The sequence below is a fragment of the Pelobates fuscus genome, chromosome 5 (genome assembly GCF_036172605.1).
Source record: "Pelobates fuscus isolate aPelFus1 chromosome 5, aPelFus1.pri, whole genome shotgun sequence".
Taxonomy (NCBI): Eukaryota; Metazoa; Chordata; class Amphibia; order Anura; family Pelobatidae; genus Pelobates; species Pelobates fuscus.
In genome coordinates, this window is record NC_086321.1 from 56,094,543 (window position 1) to 56,117,824 (window position 23,282).

Consider the following 23,282-nt stretch of genomic DNA (forward strand, 5'->3'; position numbering starts at 1 on the left):
CACGAAACAGGGAAGGGAGCAGAGGAAGGGGAAATGGAAGGAGAAGATTCTGACCCCCAGTAAGGATTTAAACCTGGACCTGAGAGTTGTCAATCTATCTACACAGGTCCTCAATAAAAACCATCTCTCACTACTAGAGAAAGGTTTATCTTTTGTACCAGTACCCCCTTTTAATAAATTTATGTGGGTCAAAGATCTCCACTTGTTCGCTCGTAAACTTGCCCTCCACAAATTTCATGTAATTAATAAAGAAAAAAAGGCCCAATCCCATGGCATGTCAACTAGGGAATACGAATGTCTTATGACTCTCATGGATCTATGGGAAGAAAATAATGAGACTAGGCAACTAAAATACACTAACCTGAAACAAAAGAGTAAATTCACCCCATATTTGGGCAATTACCGCAACATTGACTTATTCCTAGAAACCATGAAAGATGAAATTGACAAATTAGACACTAGATCTCTAGATTTCTATCCAAACATGAACTTGTCGAGGAACGAACAAGCAGCACTAAAGTCCCTCAAAAATAACACCAAAATCATTTTGAAACCCGCAGACAAAGGCGGCAATATTGTCCTCCTGGACCTTGCAAAGTATGTGGAAATGGTACTCAATGTCTTAGAGGATGGGAATACTTACAAAATCCTAGGCTCGGACCCTACCAATGCTTTCCTCAACAAATATAAGGAAATCTTGGACAAAGGCCGCAGTAGAGGGTTGCTATCAGAGGATGAATATGGGTTCATCCTCAACCGTTACCCTAAGATAGCAACCTTCTACTGCCTGCCCAAAGTACATAAAAGTCTGACATCACCCCCGGGCCGCCCGATTGTCTCGGGCATAGAGAATTTAACTCAAAATGGGAGTTTGTATCTAGATAAAATCTTAAGACCTCTGGTTGAGAAACTTCCATCCTATCTGCAAGATACAAAGCAGACTTTGGCTCTTCTATCTAACCTTGAAGTACCACCCACAGCAAAACTTTGCAGCCTTGACATCGAGGCTTTATACTCTTCAATCCCGCATTCGAATGGTATTAGACACATACGCCATTTTTTAGAACAAAGAGGGGAGATAGACTCAGCACATACGACCTTCTGTTTGGAACTCCTAGAATACATCCTCACACACAACTATTTTATTTTTAAAAATAAGTATTACCACCAAATTAGGGGGACTGCGATGGGGACAGCTTGTGCCCCATCGTACGCAAACCTCCACCTAGGATGGTGGGAGGAAAACTTATCCAACCAGACAGGAGTTGCACAATACCTCCCCCTCATCTACTTATGGCGTCGCTACATCGACGATGTGTTTATGGTGTGGCTAGGGACTTCTGAGGAGTTTAAGGAGTTTGTACAAATCCTGAATATCAATGATGAAAACTTAAAATTCACAAGTGAGTTTGGTGATCATAAATTAAATTTTTTGGATTTAACAATCTCCATCACAGACAACAACAAAATAGAAACTACCCTCTACCGTAAGCCATCTGCGTCTAACAACCTACTAAGATGGGATAGTTTTCACCCAGTGCCTCTCAAACTAGGCATTCCAACAGGGCAATACCTCAGGATGAGACGTAACTGCAGCTCTATCACAGAATACAGAGCCAAGGCAGGTGAACTCAGGAGTTTCTTTAAAGCAAAGGGATATCCAAATAGATGCCTCAAGAGGGCATACAAGAGAGCCCTCAACTCAGACCGCAATGATCTGATTACAGACACTATACGGAAAAACTCAGAAGACACCAAAGGGACTATACGCCTCATTGCGACTTATGATGCAGGCTGGGAGAGTGTCAAAAACTCTCTCAGACGGTTCTGGCCGCTCCTGACTAATGACTCACACCTCCAAGAGGTACTAGCACCAAACGTGACTATCACAGCCCGGAGGGGCAAAAACCTCAGAGATCTACTTGCCCCCAGCCACCTAAAAACAGGACCTCCCCCTACAACTTGGTTACAGACCCCCTTGGTTGGTACCTTTGGGTGCGGGAGATGTATCTCGTGTAAATTCATAAAAAGGGATTCCAAAAAAGTGAAAGACACCTCAGGGACAAAAGAATTCGCAATAACCTCATTTTTTAACTGTAACACTGCTGGCATTGTGTACCTTTTGACCTGCGGATGTAATAAGAAATATGTGGGCAAAACATTCCGTCCATTCAAGAAACGGATACAGGAACACATTAGATCCTGTAAAAACCTGAATGACAACCCCATTTCAAGACACCTCCGCGAACACCATAATAGCGATCCTAAGGAACTACGTTTTTGCGGTTTGGAACTTGTTAAAAAGAATCCAAGACGGGGAGATTACGACAGATTCCTTAGACAAAGGGAGTGTTTTTGGATCTACCAGCTCAGTACCTTAAGTCCTAGAGGTCTGAACGAAGGTTTTTCCTTCTCCCCCTTTCTCTGAACCCCTGCTCTTTAGACGTGCCTATTATTCCTGATTACGATCATCACTATGTACTATCATACATCTTTTCTGGTAATGTTCTATTAACTTTTATATTTTCCCATTGCTTTCAATACTATTACCTCCAAGGAAGGTCTTATTGTCACTGTATTTATATTAGCACACTATAGGACTCCAACTTTATACAGGGGCTTTCATTCCCTGTTTTACCATTTATTATTTGAATATGTTGGGCTCCTTTATGTGTGTCTAGAATTACTTATTGGGACCTGTATTGTGATTGCTCTACTCTAGTTCACATATGTTGCCCTCTTGCCGATTATGTTTATATCGGCATAATTAGTGATTACATTAAGCACCTTTTTTTAGGCAACATTTTGTCCTTTTGGGCTCTTGATGCTGTTTTACTTTGTAACTTTTTGTTACATTTTTTTAGGCATCAGTAGTCCCTCCGCCCCCTATGACGTGGCAGTGTAACGAGCAGCCGCCCCCTTTTCTCCCTCGGCTGGCATCATGCTCCCTGCCCGTCCTATACTGAGGCCCCCCCCCCCCTCCGTGACGCGGCGGAATCCGATTGGCCGCGTGACGTAGCATGAGGGGCGGGCTCTTCCTCATTTAAACCATGCTGGGGGCACGAGTAGCTTTCACTGCTCTTGATAAAGGCGCCACATAGCGCCGAAACGCGCGTCGAGTTAGACGCTGGGGTGTTGGGGTCTTTTTTTATTTTAACATGTCTGGGTCTCTCTGGTAGCGATATGTCTCTTAGCGGTTAATAGATTTAGGGTTGTATCCTGCCTGGCGTTTTTGCCGCACAGTTTTAGGAAGGCTTTAGGAAGGCTTGCATCTATTTACCTACCTCCTAAGGGTTTGCCTCTCAGGCACTGCAGTTATATTTCGAGTTATATTCAGGGACTCCTCTGCTGATTTCTCCTATTTCTGTTAGCCCGTAATTACTCTGTCCTGTTCGGATAGGGCTAAATAGCATTTGTAGTACCATATGCAGTTAGGAGTTTAGGCTATCTACCCCTCTTTCTCGTAACTACAAGGAGGGTTTCATATTATTATTATTTTCTAACTTTATACATATGGAGCTTGCCTTCCTAAGTGTTCTGTAAGTTGGGGGCTGTTTAGAGGTGTCTCCACAGTGGCACTGACTCTCAGTCCTACCTGTACCTACATAACTTACTATAGAGGTCGCCCGCTGGCTTTTTTTCTGCCCTCAGACAATTATATAGGTGACACCTCCACCTTGACTGTTAGTCGTACTAGGTGGGCAGCTCATACCAGGGGCTGACTCACTTTATGGTCTACAAAGGTGACCGCACTACGCCTTTAAACTGTGCTTATGCAGTGGAGGTTTACTTACGTACCTTTAAGTCCTCCATCTGTTTATACTACCACTAACCCACCGCTGAGTTTGACTTGGCCTATCTAGCCTGTCGCTTTTATATGGTCCCCCTGCGATATACTCCACATATAGTATATTACTTCGCAGGGGTATACCTACGTGATCTCCAATTTAATTTAATTTACTTTATTTAGAAGGTTGAGACCTAGTGCGTGTTGCACGTGTTTCCACATATATACCCCCTCTACCCCTCCCCCCCCCTTTTCCCTTTTTTTTCACTGTTTATCTGCACCTCCTTGGTTTACCAATTTTTGTTTTTTAGCAACTTAACTTCTTATTAAAGACTTTTTTATTTTTTTGTACCTACTTACGCTTACTTGCATGATGCAGCCATGGGACTTTAGTTAATTTTGTACCCTCCTGTATGGGCACACCCTCGATTAGTGGTCTTTGGAGGCAGGGCCCTTGCTCTCCCTTCCATCTACCCTAATACTTGGGATTTCTTCTTTTGTTAAGACTTTAATCAAATTACCTTGTTATACTATACACACCCAAGCACACAGTTGTGTTTTGTTTTGTTTTTGTGCTTTTGCACATAGCACATTCCAGGCCCTCTTGTAGTAAAGGGCTTAAGTTATTAAAAGAATCCATAAAATTTATTTCAGTCAAAAATAAATGTAAAAAATACACACGTTCATTTATGTATAATTTAAAGTTAATACAGACAGAAGAGTGGCTTAAATAATATACTGTGTAAAAGCATCCATACAAATCAGTGGACAGCAGCTAACACGACATAGCTTTTCCCACTGCAATGCTGACATGATAGAATATAAAAATTCCCTTATTACATAGTTACATGGGCTGAAAAAGCCTTTCATCTGTTTTTGCTGTAGATCCAAAAGAAGGCAAAACTGTTTGAAGCACTTTGCAATTTTGCAAACTAAGAAAAAATTCCTCCTTGACCCCAGAATGGCAGTCTTATATTTCCTTGGATCAAGAAGCTATTACCCCACAAATTAAGTATTTATCCACTTACATCTGTACAGATTCTGATAAAACCACTTTTTCAGGCAGAGAATTCCATATTCGTATTGTTCTCACTATATAAAGACCTTTCCTTTGCCTTAGACTAAATCTCCTTTCTTCCAACTTAAACGCATGGCCTTGTGTCCTATCTATAGCCCTGTTTAAGAATAGATTTCCAGACAATGGATTGTACTGACCGCGAATATATTTGTATAATGTTATCATATCCCCTCTGAGGCGCTATTTTTTTAAACTAAGCAAATTTACATTTGTTAACCTTTCTTCATAACTAAAATGTTCCATTCCTTTTATTAATTTTGTAGCCCGCCTTTCCACTTTTTTCTAGTGCCATAATATCCTTCTTTAGAACAGGTGCCCAAAATTGCACAGAATTTTCAAGGTGTGGTCTTACCAGCGATTTATAAAGAGGCAAAATAATATTTTCATCCTGAGAATTAATGCCCATATTTACACATGACAAAACCTTACTGGCCTTAGCAACTGCTGATTGACATTGTACATTACTTCCTAGTTTGTTGTCTATAACAATTCCCAAATCCTTCCCATGTGTTGTTCTCATGGAGGATTTATCTCTTAATCAAGCACCATCCAATCATTGGACTCTTTATTTGTTAAGCGTTAGCACGAGACATGTTATTCTGTTTTTGATATTGATTCCCATGTACCAGAAAAACGTCGCCTGAGAGGGGATATGATAACATTATTATACAAATATATTCGGGGCCAATACAAACCATTGTGTGGAAATCTATTCACAAACCGGACTTTACATAGGACACGAGGTCATGCGTTTAGACTGGAAGAAAGAAGATTTCGTCTAAGGCAAAGGAAAGGTTTTTTTACTGTAAGAACAATCAGGATGTGGAATTCTCTGCCTGAAGAAGTGGTTTTATCAGAGTCTATACAGATGTTCAAACAGCTACTAGATGCATACTTGCAAAAACAGAATATTCAAGGATATAATATTTCAATGTAGGGTAATAACTGCTTGATCCAAGGATAAATCTGACTGCCATTCTGGGGTCAAGAAGGAATTTTTTTCCTAGCTTGTTGCAAAATTGGAAGTGCTTCAAACTAGGTTTTTTGCCTTCTTTTGGCTCAACAGCAAAAAACAAATGTGAGGAAGGCTGAACTTGATGGACGCAAGTCCCTTTTCAGCTATGTAACTATATGTAACCTTGTATTGACTTCTCTCTAATATCCATTTGCATCTGACCTTCATAATAGTCTCCACCTGAGAGACCAACACATTTCTCAGCCATGGTGTTTGCCAGCTTCTGCTTCTTTCAGAGAGATAGACGCCCCACTGTACTGGAGCCTACATGACTCACAAATTATTATACTAGTTAAAAGCAGCCAAGACATAAAAATGAAGGAAGAAAGGCCCCAGAGACATTAACATATGCACAGGAAGCAAAAATATACTCAGAATTTTCAATAAACATTTAGAAACTTCGTGGGGAGATCTGGGTCCGGTTCTTGATAGTTTACAATAAAATATTGGTTGTTACGGTACTTGGGATTTATGTTTCTCTGGAACTCATCACCATAATTTTTTATGCTTTTCTAGTAATATCCAGGAGAGTGTTTTCTAATCTCCATTATTGGTCTTTAGAGACCATTTATCCTGAATAAATTAGGATACATTATTATACTTGGATATTGTGTTTTTTTAGAAAAATAAATTTTTCCATTGCTGATAGTGCATCCCTTAAAAATATAGACTTTTTCCTTATTGAGATTCTTGAGGTTCTTTGTCTTTTTGGAAAGAGACCATTCCCGTATATCTCCAGAAATTCAAAGGTATAAGAATTTAAAAATTTAAAAGTTCAACAAATCTTACAGCGAAACTGAGTTTATATGCAAAAATGTGTTACATTTGGCAAAAAAAATAATTGATCCCAGCGTTACATTTTTAGTGAAACATTCTAAAAAACAGGATATTGGAAAAGCCAAATTCTTATTAAATATAATGAACAATATTGGATGAGTTGGGTCAGTCATGTTTTGAGCCATGTAGACCAAAAGGAATTAAGGTTTCATACACTTATTATGCCTTAACTGAGTATTTGTATAACTTTTACACCGGAGAGAGTGGCTTTGACTTTGTTAACTTTTGTTGTCTTCGAATTTTTAACCTTGAATTATGTGATTGTACAATGTGGAGATGGATTACAGCTAGTTGGCTTAAAAAAACAAGATTCCAAATACCTAAACCAGTGGTTTTCAAACCAGTCCTCAAGGCATGCCTACCTGTCCAGGATTTAGGGATTACCCAGTTGTGTCAAGGTTTTTTGGTTTTTGTTTTTCTGAAAACACCTAAGGCACAACTGGTTATTCCTACATCCTGGACTAGTAGGGTTGTCTTGAGGACTGGTTTGGAAACCACTGATCTATGCTAATGAGTGACTGATAAAATGATGACCAAACATATATTGTTCAGGAATTGATATGGAATTATCTTAGACTCGAGTTTCACAGCAGATATGAAAACTATGTCCACTCCCCATTTGGTTAGTATCCTTCTCTTACTCCTAGCCAGTGGTGTATTTTGGTTTTGTGCTGCCCTAGGCATGAAAAACACGTGCAATCCCCCCCAGCCCGTCCCCTCCCCACCCCCCTACCTCTTTTCTAAATTTATTTTCCTTTTTAAAAAAAAAAACACGCTCTTTGCTTGACAGACAAACGCACTCACTGGTGCATTCACTGACATACACTCACTGACCGATACACTGTCATTGGCACAAACACTTTCACTGAAACATACACACTCACATACACCGACAGACACACATACACAAATACTTTTTGACAGACACACACACTCTTATTGACAAACACACACACACACATATACTCTTACTGACAAACACATATATACACTCTTACTGACAAACACACACATACACTCTTACTGACAAACTCACAACTGGATATTCTCCGAGGCCTTTCATGTCCCACTTAATAGCTGGTGATTATTGTGAGCTTCCATGGGGAATAATTACACAGAATGGAGTTAAATCCAGTGACAGACGCGCATAGTAAATAACCCATTTAACTCGCCCATCTCTTCCTACCAGAGCCCACGCTCAGGATACCCCACATACATAGCACCAGCAACCTCTCAGATACCCTCTCTGTATTAGCACCATCTCTCTGTATTAGCACCCTCTATCTATTAGCACCCTGTCTCTGTATTGGCACCCTCTCTCTCTATTAGCACCTTCTCTCTCTATTAGCACTCTGTCTCTCTCTCTATTAGCACCATCTCTCTGTAAAAAGCACCCTCTCTCTCTGTATACACACTTACTGAGCGGCTGGCATCCCTGGGGTCCAGTGGAGTTGCTGTGCTGAACGGCTGGGCGGGCAGCGAGGGAGCAGTGATCTCTTTGCTCAGCTCCCTCACGCGCCTCTTAGCTCAGGAGTGAGTGCTCCCTCGCTGCCCGCCTCCTACCTGAAGAGATGACAGCTGTAGTGGTCCCTGAGGTGGCCAGTTGGCCAGCTCCTGGGCCCCCCAGGACAAAAGGCTGGCAAGGTATTTGCCAGGGCGGTTGAGGGGGTGGCTTTTTTGCTGCCCCCCTAAAAGTGCCAACCAAGGCAAATGCCTTGTCAGCCTCGCGCTAGATACACCTCTGCTCCTAGCTGATGCTCATTCACTGCTTACAATGTGATAAATACCTCATTATAAATATATGAGTTTAATATATGACTGTTTAATGTATAGCACACTGAGACAAGTCCCTTTATGTATGTGAAAAAATGTATTTTACCTGTTTCGCTTAGTATGAAGAGAAAAGCTGCAATGAGAGTCACCATGGTAAACACTAAAAAATAAAAATATGATACATTAATAATGAACGCTATATTTTGACCATATGACTGATGTTTACAGCCAATCAGAAGTCAGATAGGATTCCGTTTATGGTCTCTCAGTAGAAAGGGCAAATGTAAATAATCTAATGGTAACCTCCGGCTGCTGAAAAATGTACAGCTCCCGGAGAAATAAAAGTATAAGGGAAATAAAAAATGTAACTCCCAGAAATGCACTTTTTCTAAATTAATTAATGTTTAAGCAGTATGACAATATTTCATCAAAAAGTCTTCTCACCAATGGCCTGACTCGACTAAATGATGAAGCAATAGCAATGTTTAATCTTTAATGTCTTCTAAAACCCACCCACAGCTCCCCTATCTGGTGAAGGCAATTAGTTACCATTACACTGGGCATGCTTGAGTGGCAATATATATATTGTATATACACACAATTATAGAAATTACACACACATACAAATGTGCCATGCGTTATATATATATTTGAGTGGGAGAGTAATGATTGGTTGAAATATCACAGCAATTTCTGCTGAACAGGGTTGCTGACCATAGATCCTGAGCTCATCAGTTGTAGCCATCCGTGTCACACTGTGAATAGTCAATCCAATAAACAATGTATAGGAATACAAAAAAATAGTTGCCACGGCGATTAAGCACTGCTCGCTCCTTTTAAGTTAAAACTACATTTTTTTCCATATAATATATATATATATTTATAAATAAATACAAATCACATACAGTGACAGGCTCCCTCGCAAATGTGGCTGTCAGCAATCAACGCGTTTCGCGTATCCAAACACTTTATCAAGATCATATTCTAGCTTCCATATCTTGTCTTTTTATGTCGTGGTAAATGAGGGATCACAAACACCTGCAGACCAAAAGGCCAATCCCATACCAAGCCACATCCAAAGGAAGAGATGGCATATAAACTAAATTATCCTTCTGCATGTAGGGAGAAGAATAAACACACAAAATAAAAATAAACAAAAATCATAACAAAATGTATAAAGAAAACCTGTAAAAACATTATTACCATGAATATCATGCAAGTTACACATATTTCTCTATTCTGAAATTAAATATTTAGTATTTAGTATTTAGAAAGTATTTAGAAAACTGGGCAGACTAGATGGCCCGAATGGTTCTTATCTGCCGTCACATTCTATATTTCTATGTTTCTATCCAATAAACATCAGTGTCATTTCAGCAGAGTCCTCAACATGTTCCTGTAGAAATTTGTCATTGTCTCATTTATTGTTAAATTGTCCCATTATAACATTGTGAAGCGCTGCTGAATAGGTTGGCACTTTATAAATGCCAATAATTTTAGTAATAATAATTGTAGTAAACAGTTAGAGGCAGGTACTTAATGGGTTACCCCAACCACCATTTCTGCTTTTAGACGTGGTCGTGGTGGTAGGAATCTGTATGTGCAGAGTTTACATTCAGAGATATTTGCACTTTTGTGCCGGGGCCTTGTTGCACCACCGTCATCCCTCTGAGCTGGGGAGAACAGTCTAATCAAATTCTTCTCTATGAGACCTTACTGCTTCGTCCAGCACTGGATTCCAGGTAAGTTTATTTAAATGTTCTGTGTTTTCTTAAAAATAACGGAATAAGGTGTATTCCTAATACCCCACAGGGCATGCTAATTAAAACAAATAGGGTTAATTAAAAATGGTTGACGTAATCCGTTAATACTTGTGGGACCAACTCTTGTACAGTGGAAGGCACATCATATAAACATGCTTCTGATTTGAAAGCAGTTCCTGAGTTTGTGAATAATAGATTAGGATTAGGATTATACACATTTATGAGACATCCATCGTATGCCAAAGGAGTCCAGTATGAGCTGAGCAGATGCTTACATGCTAGCCCTCTCTAGTTGTCATTCTAATACTAATCTTGATCGATTAAATGGTTTTCATTGTAATTTTTTTAGCAGCACCTCAATTAAAAACATTTTTGTATCATACATTTTCTGCTCTTTTACTGATGAAAATATTTTTTTAATGACATATCATCACCGATACTTCTTTTTTGTTTTGTGTCAATAATGGACTCTCCTTAAATGTGATGCTCGGAAACGGGACATTAACATCATCATGTCCTGGATCTGTATTAGCACAATTATTTGTAGCAAGTTAAAAAATATATATTTTCCTTTGTCTCAAATGTGTTTTACTTCTTGGCTGTGTAACAGGTGCCGCACCACCTTTTTGCCTGGGGGTAAACACTTGGTATTAGGGTGGGTGGTTTTAATAATATATTATCCCTAAGACACAATGTTCAAAATGTTGGCTTGTTAAAGAACGCATGAAATGGCTTTGTGTTCTGTCAGCCTTTCATACAGAATTATAATGCACATGCCAAACATATATGTAATTTCAGCTTGCATAAGGTACAAACATGGGTTAGGTGTCTACGTGGGTTTAATAAATGGAGCATGGTGGTGTTGTTACCTCACTGAGATGCCACACTTATTCTCAATGGTCAACCTGGGGCAGTTTGCTGTTCATGGAATCTACCTCTTTGTTAGTCACTCATTATTTTGTTATAGTTTTTCTTTGGTAGCTGTGGCAGTGCTGGTCTAACGAACAGTATACGTCTAATGAGCACGAGCAGCTGCAGCTAGTTCTAAAGTGCAAGGATATTTTTAATGAGCAGTTTTAGTTCAAATAAGCAGAAATTGTCCAATTGTCTTATCAGCTTGCTTTGTCTTCTTGTTAATGAAAATAAATAAGACCTAGGTCATGCTTTTAAATATGGAAAAATAATTCAGACTAGTTAAGGCCAGACTATTAGACATCCAGATCAGCCCCCGACCCCCCTTGTTTTTCCGTCTGTGAATAATAGACTGTGTTTATTTGAAGTCTACGTTGCACCATGATTGAAAGGTGATCAATGCTTTAACCCCTTAAGGACCAAACTTCTGGAATAAAAGGGAATCATGACATGTCACACATGTCATGTGTCCTTAAGGGGTTAAAGGAGGCTTTCCCAAACTCCGGCCCTCCAGATGTTGCTGAACTACAACTCCCATGATTCTCAGCCTACCTTTTTCATTCATAGAATCATGGGAGCTGTAGTTTGGGGAAGCCTGCTTTAAAGGAACATAATATTCTACTCCATGGTGTTGCTTGTAGTTATTGTGTCATCGCTTCGATCCAAACTGCTTGTCAAGTTCATTCTGATAATTTCCAAACATCATCCCCTCTTTTTCTCTCATAAATTTATAACAGACGCAGGTATCACATTGTATTTTCTCATGCCGGTTGCTAAATGCATTCTGATTCTTATTTCACGTAACAGAATTTCTGACGTCTGATGTTTATTTTGACTGTGCTATGTGTGCTGCTCATACCTTAGTTTGACTTTTTAGCTAAAGTACGTATCCTGGTTTTAGCCTGTCCCTGTTTAAATTTTCCATCATGACTAGTTTGGGTATCTTTTTAAGATAAACTTTCCTTAATCTACAGTCCTAGTTAGAATGAATTGAACATGATAGACTCCACCTAATTCAAGTAATGGAAAAAAAAGACTAAAAAAAAAAAAATACGTTATCACGAACAATTTTACCCTAAGTAAAAAAGTGTGTAGGACATGCCAGCAATGTATATTCACATATCTAAAACGCCCAATGTCTGAGATCATATATTTTCTTGAATGAATAAATTTTTTAAACATCATATCTTTTATCCAAAACATATATAGGTCTTACAGAAGGCAGCTGTGTTTCCTGCACCCGTGTAGCAGTGTGTGGTGTTTTTAACAGTACCCATGATGGCTGTTTATTTTTGCCTGTTTTATACAGCAGGTAGCCAATCAGTCGCTTGTCTCTCCAAGATTCCATTCTTCCTTCTCAATCCATACTTTGGCATTTGGTAAGTTGGAAAGGATACATGAACACCCCGAGGGCTGCTTTATATAGACCTTCGAGTTCATGTGAGATCAGGGATCAGGGGCCAGGATTCAAACTATTTTTCTAATACAAGAAATACAATGAAAGGGAGCTTACCCCTTTATCTTGGGGACTTTCTTTTTGAGCGCTGGATCTAGCTTGTTAGCCTTTTTTTAGTTTTAGCTGGTCGACATTATTAAAACATTCTTACTAATATACTAACCAGGATAAATAAAAAATATTTTTTTTATCCTTATTACTAGCAGTGCATGTACTGCCTTTAGACATACCCAGTTTTACACTATGTGCCTGCAGATATACTATATGTTTTCGTCCTTTTATTGTCCTACATAACTGTCACACGTACAGATCCAGCATAACTATATGTTTCTTTGTCATTTTACCTATAAGGCATAAAGAAAGATTATTTTTACTTGTAACTTTCCAGTTTAGCAGTTTGGACCTAAATGCTGTGATTCCTTTGGCAAACCTCAACAACCCTCAGTTTAGTGTCCCTGGATATATATTTGTTGGTACAGTACCCCAAAATGAGGGACAGTCCTGGTAAATTTGGGACTGTTGGCACCTATGATTTTAGTTGCAGTACATTCTAATTTACTCTCTCGTCATCTCACATCTTGATTACCTCCTCTTCCATGGCTTCCTGGGAATCAGCTGACTCCGCTCACATAACACGCAGCTCCAGGCTCATCATCCTCACACATCGTTCCACATCTGCTACTCTACTCTCCAAAGCCTTTTATTGGCTCTGACGCCCTCTAGGAGGAAGATTTAAACTCCTTACCCTTGATCACAAAGCCCTACATATTCCTGCTTCCTCTGAGCCTGTCCTTTACGCTGTGCATGTCCCTGCTTGGCCTCTACCGCTTCCTTATCAAAATTGTCTTTTTTTTTGCTTAGAAGACTTTTCCATGTTTCCATGTGATCTCTCATTGTAAAAGCTGCCATATCCCTCCACTAATCCCAACACTCATAGCCACATAATATGCACAATCTAGGCAACACCTTTCTCCTGAGCTCACCTGTGGTACTAATCTGCTACACACCCTTACCTGCTCTGTGTTCCTCACTGTCCCATGGCCCTTTAGATTGTAAGCCTCAGGGCAGGGCTGTTAAAATCTACGTACTAATATTTTCCTGTCTGTAAAACTGAAACGTATTTTAAGTCTGCCCTCTACCTATCTATCTACCTACCTACCTATCTGTCTGTCTATATTTTATGTTAGTTGGCTCTTTTACGGGCACTTCACAAGGGCAGACTGGCAGCTTTGGAATTCTCAGAGTTCAAATTACCCGTTTTACAGCCAGGGCCCAGAAACCCACAAGTCAGGGCAGGCTGTGGCACTAAACAGTTTCAAATTTGCAGAACCTCTTCAGAGACGGGTTTTCCAATCACTACGCAGAATCAGATCTTCTCCACAGACATCAGAGACTGACTGACAGCTCTGCATTCCAAGAGGTTCTGCAGGAGACAGGGGATTTAACGTCATGTTAAAATGTTTCAGGCAACCCATTTCTATTAACCTGATAATTGCCAAAATATCCAGCCACCCAGTTATTTCATTATTTGCCGCTCACTAAAAAAAGGGTTAAATGTTACTAAGCAATCTATTTATTAGGCAAGGGGTTGCTGCAGATTAACACCCTGAGCTGCAAGTTATAGGCCAAATAATCAGACTGCCAAGTCAGCAGAGCTACTGATTTTGCTTTCCAGATCAGGCGTAGGTTGGCAACTTGTCGCAACTTACTGTTTAGTGAATTAATATGTATTTATTGAAGTCCAAAGAAAGGGTTAAAAGTCAGAGCGTAACAGACAATCAGCAGACTTTCTAAACCAGCGATCGTAGGAGGGGAGGCTAGGGTTTGGCTGCGGATCCATGAATATCGTCTTGGGTGTGGTTATTAGGGCAGGTTTACAATCACAGCCTTGGCCAGAGTTTCATGTGCTGAATGAAGACACAAGGGTTGGTCTTTACCTTGTGATCTGACGTGCTGATGTTACGGGGTGGGGGTGCTGGCAAAATATTACAGTTGTTTAGTAGGTGGTGTGACAAGAGTGTGAGCCAAAAAAACTCAGCCTTGTTTGGAACACAGACTAACCCTAAGGGACTGGGTGTCTCGGCAGCTTGTAGCATTGGATTACACGCACAGACAGACACTCGCAGACAAGGGATCTGGAACTGACACAGTCCGCTCAGATGGGGGAAATGACTTCCTAGGCAATAAAGGTACTGTACGGACTTTGTCTGCTTCTTCTGCCTGGGTTAGGAGGGAGGAAGCCAGCTTTGCGGAGTGTCCAGAACAAATTAAGGTTTTAACCCTTTGAGTGCTGGAAACACTTTTAACAAGTTCTATTTTACCACACTTACACACGCCATTATCTGTTCTGGCTTTCAAAAGATAACTTTAATTTTTATTTTATTTTTTTTAAATTACAGAGCTGGCTACTTCACTAAAAAGCTGCCTGGGATTTCAGCTCCTATCATGCTTGGCCACTAGAAAGTTAAATTAAAAAAAAAATTGCCTTAGAAGTTTTATAAATGTCATAGAAGAGCTGCCTCTGGCTTTGCAGCTGCTGCAGACCGCAGCTCATGATCAAACTCTTGCTGACTAACTTTTAAACATGTGTGTCACTGCGTGTTCTGTTTGCTTGCATGTTGCTGCATAAGAGGAGAGATAGAAGTTAATTAGATAAATTTACCTTAAATATACTTACCTGAAGGTCTCTCTCCCACTGTCACCATGATTAAACTCAGTGAACGGTTCCTGGTAGAGAACGATTAGATTCCCAAAGGGCTCTGGAGTGATTATCAGCTTGTTCTCCCTTTCACTAAGGCTGCCTTAGGTCACGTTATGGTAAATCCTTCTGTGGCTCCTATATAAATGTTCTGCTAGGTGCTGTTTCACCTGTGTACCTGCGTGCATGCCAGGTGTACAAAATAAAGCTCTATAGAAGATGTCAAAAGGATTTGGGGCACTTTATAGATACCATAGGGGAATAAAGGCTTCTGGGAAATGGTAAAATATGTCAGGGAAAAGCAATTTGAGACTCCATGTTTTTATCGTATTTAACCAATAATAGTTTAATCCATAAAACAAATAATAATTTTATTGATAAAATAATAATTGAGTTTTTATTTTCTCTAAAAGGGAACATATAAACAAAAATTAAAGTATACATTTGCATTCATTATGTATGAGATAAACATGATAAACTCCAAAGATAAACATGGAGAAACACAGACAGTTTAGAAATAAATGCCCTCAAGAAAATGTCGAGCAGATAACTCTTGAATGTGGCAGGAATCAATTAGAATGCGGTAAAATTCTGGCAGAAGGAATCATGATTGCCTGAAATTATTTTGTATGCCAGAATGAAGATGGTGTAATGGGCTAACTATAACTATAAATTACAGGAAAAGGGAAAAATTGGTAAAGAGAAAGCTAGAGAGTGATAGTGGAGAAAAAAGGAAAGGGGGGAAGAGAAAGCCGAAAAGGGAAGAAGCTATGGGAAGTGGGAAGAAGGATTTTCCCAAGTAACTGGAGATAAATAGGTAGGAGTGCAAAGGACCAATAAGCCAGTGACATATTGCAGTGGTTCCTATAATAAACACCTTACATGGAAGGTGTGGAATGGATCCATCCATGTAGTTGTAGACCATGCTTCTAAAAACAAAATATAAAAGTATCATTTAATGTAGCTGTAAAGTGTTCGTTGCTACTTATAGTCTTATGATATGTTTTGCTTGCATCAAAATATCAGTGAAATAAAAATATGGCATTTTATAAATATTCTCTATGAGGCCAATACTCCAAAGGCATGCTTAAATTCTAGTGCTTCTGTGCTTTACCTATAACTTGAATATGAATACATATATATTGTGTGTGTGTGTGTATTCAATTTAGTGATGGCAGTTATGTTTTATATTTTTTTTACGACTGTAATTTTCACACTGTGATCAGCACCAATTCTCGAGGAAATGGGTTAAACTACCCCTCACAGATTTACCAACTCTCGTTTCCAAAGTAAGGAACACAAAAAGTAACAGAGATACTTTAATGATAGATATAGTTGGCGATAGTTGAAAAATATACGTCAAACAGTCATTTGGTAGAATTTACAGAGAACAAGTTTTGATCTGTTTATTTTTTATAATGGATTGACTAATCTTTGGCACTGCAGTTGTTCGGGACCGAACTCCACGTTTTGCTTATTCAACCTACACTGCTATAGAACAGTATCGCTTAATCTTGGAATACCATCTGTGGAACCAAACATTCCATATGGTCAGTCAACCATTAGGAAATGTAGTTCCAAATATATGGAGTGCTGTGGTTTGCTGACCGCACTCTAGAGCAGGCTTCCCCAAACTCTCTGGCCCTCCAGAAGTTACTGAACTACAACTCCCATGATGCTATGAATGAAATGGATAAGCTGAGAATCATGGGAGTTGTAGTTCAGCAACATCTAGAGGTCCGGAGTTTGGGGGAAACCTGCTGTACATCAACAATGGCTGGCTGAGTAAATGATAAAATGTGGCCTCAACAGCTGCAGTGCCAAAGGTAAGCAAGTATTTTGTGTTTCCCCAGGGTAGGACCTTCCGCTTGCTGCTGTTTCCTGTAGGTGATAAAAAGTCTCAATGTTCTGGTGAGTTGCAGATGTCCCTTAAAAAAATCTGAGTGACTAGCTTTGGCATTCCGGTTCTTGGCATTTTATATTTGGATTCTAAATCTATACCCATTGCACACAGCAACACTATCTCAACTAGCCAAAACAACAATTGTTAGAAGGATTCTGCTCTAAATCCAGTGATTAATAGTGACAGGTGGGAAGGGTGTGCACACACTGTCACTTATTGTAGCGTGGCCCCATGAGACAGCGGTAGAAGATCTTCATTTTTCTCTCCATAGTCTGACAGAGCTATAAACTGAGCGTAATACCCAGGCCTCCCTGGCCACTCTCTGCACACTGCTTCCAGCTCTCTGTCAGACCGGGCAGAGGAATACAAATACCCTCTAATGTGGTTTAATGTGTCCATGCCACAGCTTTGGTAGGTGATTATAATGAGCGGCCTCACTTGGTGCCCCCCAGTTTGGGTTAAACTATTTTCAAGTGGTTTGATACAAACTGGGGTTCTCCCAGCACCAACAGGCCAGCCCCTCTGCTAATGCCTGTTTAATGCTTTTTACTTTAAATTGTCCAACTTTAGATAACCATAATAAGGCTGCTGGTGGGTTGGCCCGGCCTCTTTCCCAACTGACATGGTGGCATGGCACAGTTACTAGCAGGCAAGTGAATATTAAAGGGACTCTATAGGCATCCGGAACACTTCATCTCAATTAAGTATTCTGGGTGGCATGCCATCCCCCCGCAACTGAAAACATTGCCAACAAACTTAAATAATGATGCCTAAAACTAGCCCTCTATCAAGCTGTGACAGGGTACATCTGGCACAGCTCAAGCCTATGTTTTTGTGCTTTTTTTTTTTTATATTATACCGGGTCAGAACGAGGAGACCTTTTGGATTCTGTTGCTGGGCCCCAGCAAAAATGACAGACCTCGGGAGAAGTTCCAATTTTGCTATGTGTTTGTTACACTGTAATTTCAAGGTTTCTTGTTAAGAATAATCAAGAATAGTATATGTTGTTTTAAAAGGATAGGTAGGGCTTTCATCTGATATCCTAAATAAACATAGAAGCGTTAAGATAAAATGTTTTAATTTATGATAATAATCATTTCCACATAACTAACATAGTTTAAGAAAAATCATTTTAATATAAACATTTTGTCGTCATTGTGGTAATGCTTTACATTTCTATAATAGAAATCAAGTTTTAGAAGCCGTAGACAAACATTGCAAAGAGGGAATGAACGTTTTAAAGCAAAAACTTTGCAACATATGGTTTGATGGGTCTATAAGTTTAATGGAAGTAACTCAATCTCAAACCACAGCATTAAAGTATATGTTTACAGAAAGTAGACACCCTTTTCTTTCGGTATTTAATTAAGGTCATTTTTCAAGTGACCTTTTTATCACATTTATCTGCCAAACCTTATGATTATTTGTGTGTGTGTGTTTTTCACGCTTATGCACATGGTTATATTTAATTTTTTTGTGTGTATTTTTTTATTTATTCACTTTCATACAATGGCAACATAGTATTTTCCTGTTACTATCTTAATCCTAATATGGGCTAATTCAGAAAAATAACGTTTGGTACTTCCACACCTCCTATGTACGTTAGCGAGCAGTCTGGCACTAACCATGCCTTGTCACTATTGGCACGACCCACATTTAAAGGAACATTTAAACAGGTAAACTGAAGTTTATTAACTTGGGCTATGCTGTTTTAGTTTTTGGATACAGGGCAGTGCAATAAGTTGCCAAGAGATGAAATGTGTGTGTTTTATAATTGTAGTGTATTAAGATTGTACTTACGTGGCCAACTGTGACCGGCAGAAATTTATGTGAATTGTTTGTTGCTTGACCTCAGCATTAATACAGCATGTACTGGTATAGAACAAAACAATATGAATCTAAAACAAATTGAATAATGCAAGAACACAAATCAATCATTATTATATTGTTTATATACCTTCTGGGTGCATCATTAAAATCATCTTACAGGATCTTAGGTCAGTTTTACAGAGAATATGTTTTTTGTCATGTTCATGTCTATTGCTGCAGCTGGTTTCCCTCCAGCTACGATTATCTTTTTGGAGTTAATGGTCATCACAGAAAGTGTGAATGCTGGCTGGTCTTGTGTTGTGAGTGAATGCTGCCAGCAGTGTAGAGGAATCAGATCCTGGGTTTTAACTCTTGGTAGGACTTAATCATGCAATAATAATTATAAAAACAATGAATGTAATTAATGGAAATATGAGTCAATACCTAAAGTTAAATCCATTTTCCAAGCACTGCAGGTCCCCTCTCACTCCCACCCTCCATCCCCAGTTGCTGAAGGGGTGAAAACACCTTCACTCACTTACCAGAGACAGCAACATGTCCCACATCGCTGCTTCTTTCTCTGCCGCCGCTCCTTCCCTTCATTACGTCAGCCGGCGGGGGAGACCTAATGCACCTGCGCGGCAATTCTCACGCAGGCGCATTAGACCTCTTCATAGGAAAGCATTGAAAATGGGGATTTTAGCGACGCTGGAGGTCCTTACACAGCGTGAGGACGTCCAGCAATGCTATAGCACAGAAAACCTGTGCTATGGACCAGGAAGTGCCCTCTAGTGGCTGTCTAGTAGACAGCCACTCGTGGAGGACTTAACCCTGCAAGGTAATTATTGCAGTTTATGAAAACTGCAATATTTACAGTTGCAGGGTTAAGGGTAGTGGGAGTTGGCACCCAGACCACTTCAATGGGCAGAAGTGGTCTGGGTGCCTGGAGTGTCCTTTTAACCCCTTAAGGACCAAACTTCTGGAATAAAAGGGAATCATGACATGTCACACATGTCATGTGTCCTTAAGGGGTTAAACCTATCATTCTAAAGCCAGTGAAAGGCCATCTACAAATTGTCTAAAATTAGCCCCTTCAATAATTTCTAAACTTGCCTAAGTGCCTCTGACATACCTTTAAGATAGCTCACACTCGCATGGTTATTGCTTGGGAATTAGTGACCTAGTCCAGAGTTAAAGGGACATCCACTGCAAAATAAATAAATAAAAATCACTATTCCCCAATGAAAACATGCATGCATTTAATTATGCATTTGGTTTCATTGGGGTATATCTCCTCCTTTTCTAACCCCACCCAGACTTTCCGTGGCTGTCCAATCACAGACTTCCCAATGCAGCTCAATGAGAAGTCTTTGCAAGGCAGGTGCTCTGGGCAATTGCTGCCTCTTGAGTTTAGCTCCACTGAACTAACCAAACCAGGAAGTAACAGGACCGACTGTCTAACAGCCAGGGGAGTGTTGCAAGTCTAATTTATAAAAGTGCCAATTTGAAAACCGCACATTTTGTAAAATGAAAAAAAAAAGAGGACATATTCTTTACACATAAAGCACTTCAGCCAGCTGGAGTGTCCCTTTAAATAAACAGAATCAGGCAGTTGGCAAATGATTACACATACGTAAATAGATATATGCATTAATAAAACAACATTATTATATTTATGAAATACTTAAATATCTGTGATATATATTGCTGGTTTGGGTTACAGGAGTGCTGGTTTGCCAGCATAATGACTCTGCATCTCTGTGGTTCACAGTGGCAGTGTGCCAGTTCTTGTCTTAAATAGGAAAAAAAACAATAGTAACATCATTGGAGCTTCAGGAGAACATTTTTTCTAATCTAGATTTTTTGTTTTTAATAAAAAAATTTTTTTTTAAAAAGAGTATAGATTTAGGAGGATACAGCTTTAGGGCCTGTGTGTGTGAACATCAATTATTCAATAAATTCAATAAATTATTAACAATAAAAAGGTCAGTTTCCCAAATAATTTTCCATTCCCATAAAATACTCAAATACATATAGAGTGTAGAGGGTTTAATTTGTAAAAATTTTTTTTAGGATTAATTAGTTTAATTAATGTATTTATTTCAACATAATCGCAATGAGCTACAGTATCTTCCTGGATAATTAATAAATCCTGTGCGAGATTTTCTATATTATTATACTATTATAATAAAAATCTAAACTTGCAGAATATGATGCTTTACACACATCTAATCCCATCATTCCACACTTTGCAGATGAGTTTTGAAATTTACATCACTAGACTAAGGTACAGATTTGATATAAAACTACTGTAGCTCTTAAAAGTGAGATTTTTCCTTTGACACAAGCATTTTCAACATTTTAAAAGGAGAGGGCAAGAATACTGTCATGGGTGATGATATACAGGAAGTAGTATTGGGGATCTGCATTGCCAACCAAGTGAATGGACTTCCAACCAGTCAACTTGCTCGGAGTGTTCACAGAGACCTGTAATATTCTCCTACAATAGATTGCATTCTGGGGTATATGTACATGAATCATTTTAATTGGATTTCCCCTGTATCTCCGATACATTATATACAGACGTTATAAATTTAGATTGTTCTGAAGGATCTAAGACAGTTGGCAACTCTGTGTTTAGTTTTAAAAACTATTTCTTACAATCACAGGCACCCTTAATAAAAAAATATTTACAAGATGGTCAGGAATTCACAATTCAAGGCGAGGATTTTGGAGCTTTAAACAGCTGAGTTGGATACCTTTTGCAATTCAGCTGTTTTGGCATAAAATATGCAGATTATTGTTCATTACCAAACAATTCCTGGATCATTGAGTAACCCTGTTCCGTGTGCCCCTATGTCCTAGGACAGTAACAATGAAAGACAGCTAATGACATTGTAACACAGTCGTCTAGATGTTGTGTTTTTTTAAATTGTATGTATTTATCGGTCATAGAAAGAACCATCATTTAATTGCATGAGCAAACAATCTGTGTCCGCCCTAAAATGTGCATCAGTGCAATATATGGAAAATCAGATTATGAGAGGCCCATCTTGATTTATTTTGGTGTCCAGTTAATTTAGATGTTGGCATGTTGGTGCTAACCCTTTAAGGTCCGGTTCATGTGATGCAATAATTATGTTTTAACAATCTACTATTTAAAAAACAATTCCAAAATGGAATGTGTGTGGCGGGAGACAGGGATAGGAAGTTACAGCATCTCCCTCCCTGCCTCTCTCTACTCAGTGATCTGTGGGGGAGCAGCTCTGCCAAGAGACTCCAGCCAGCAGCTCAGGTAAGTGAGGCATGAGGCCGGGGAGACAAATGGAAGGGCAGTCTGTAACAAGTAACACAGGGGGGATACTGGGGGACACAGACACATGGGAACACTGGGGGATCCTGGAAAACACATAGACACTGGGGGACACAGAGACATTGGAACACAGGGGGATCCTGGGAAACACATAGCCATGGGGACACTGGGGGCACAGAGACATGGGATCACCCGGGGACACAGAGGCATGGGGACATTGGGGGTTCCTGGGAGACCCTTAGACATGGGAACACTGGGGCACACAGAGACATAGGGACAGTGGGGGATCCTGGGAAAAACATAGGCATGGGGACACAGAGACATGGGATCACCGGGGGACACTGAGGTATGGGGAATCCTGAGAGACACATAGACAGACATGGGAACACTGGGGCACACAGACACATAGGGACACAGGGGGATCCTGGGAGACACAGAAACATGGCGGATCCTGAGAGACACATAGACATCGGTACACTGGGGCACACAGAGACATAGGAGACACTAAGGGAGACATGAGGTCACTGAGACACTAGGAGACATGGAGACACTGGGAGACATGAAGACACTGCACTAGGAGACAGGGAGAGAGTGGGAGCAATCGCTCTATACAGCAGAATCAAACTGTAAGTAGTTTTTGGGTGATTCTAAATCATTTTCTGTTACATCACTTCTGTGATTTACATATTGTGATGTCACGCATGCAAATTAGTATGGCTTTTTTTTTTTCAGGAAAGGTGGCAACCCTACAGACATGATTTTGTACAAAACAATCCTACAAGATAAATACTTTACTTATGAAATATGCATAAATATGAGCACATACCAGGTGCCCATGTTTTACATATACATGCGGCGTGTGTTTGTGCTTTAGGGTGCACACCCTAATGCAATAGGCTGCGCACGCCTATGGGATCTACCTTGGTAAACCAGGGAGG

General features: G+C 39.7%; 1 protein-coding gene across 3 annotated transcripts in view; it reads left to right on the top strand.

The window, feature by feature from the left end:
- Positions 1-23,282, top strand: part of ZBTB7C (zinc finger and BTB domain containing 7C) — a 115,930-nt gene that overhangs the window by 71,881 nt on the left and 20,767 nt on the right. Inside the window, exon 1 of one of the 3 annotated variants that reach the window (XM_063456805.1) lies at positions 14,560-14,810. The exons of 1 other annotated variant lie outside the window; for it this stretch is intronic. Coding sequence is in view for 1 of the 2 variants with exons in the window: in XM_063456804.1 (XP_063312874.1) it covers positions 17,223-17,230 (8 nt within the window). In the remaining variant the exon portion in view is untranslated. Of the gene's footprint in view, positions 1-14,559; positions 14,811-17,203; positions 17,231-23,282 lie in introns of those variants that run through there. One more of the 3 variants, XM_063456804.1, reaches the window with a different exon arrangement.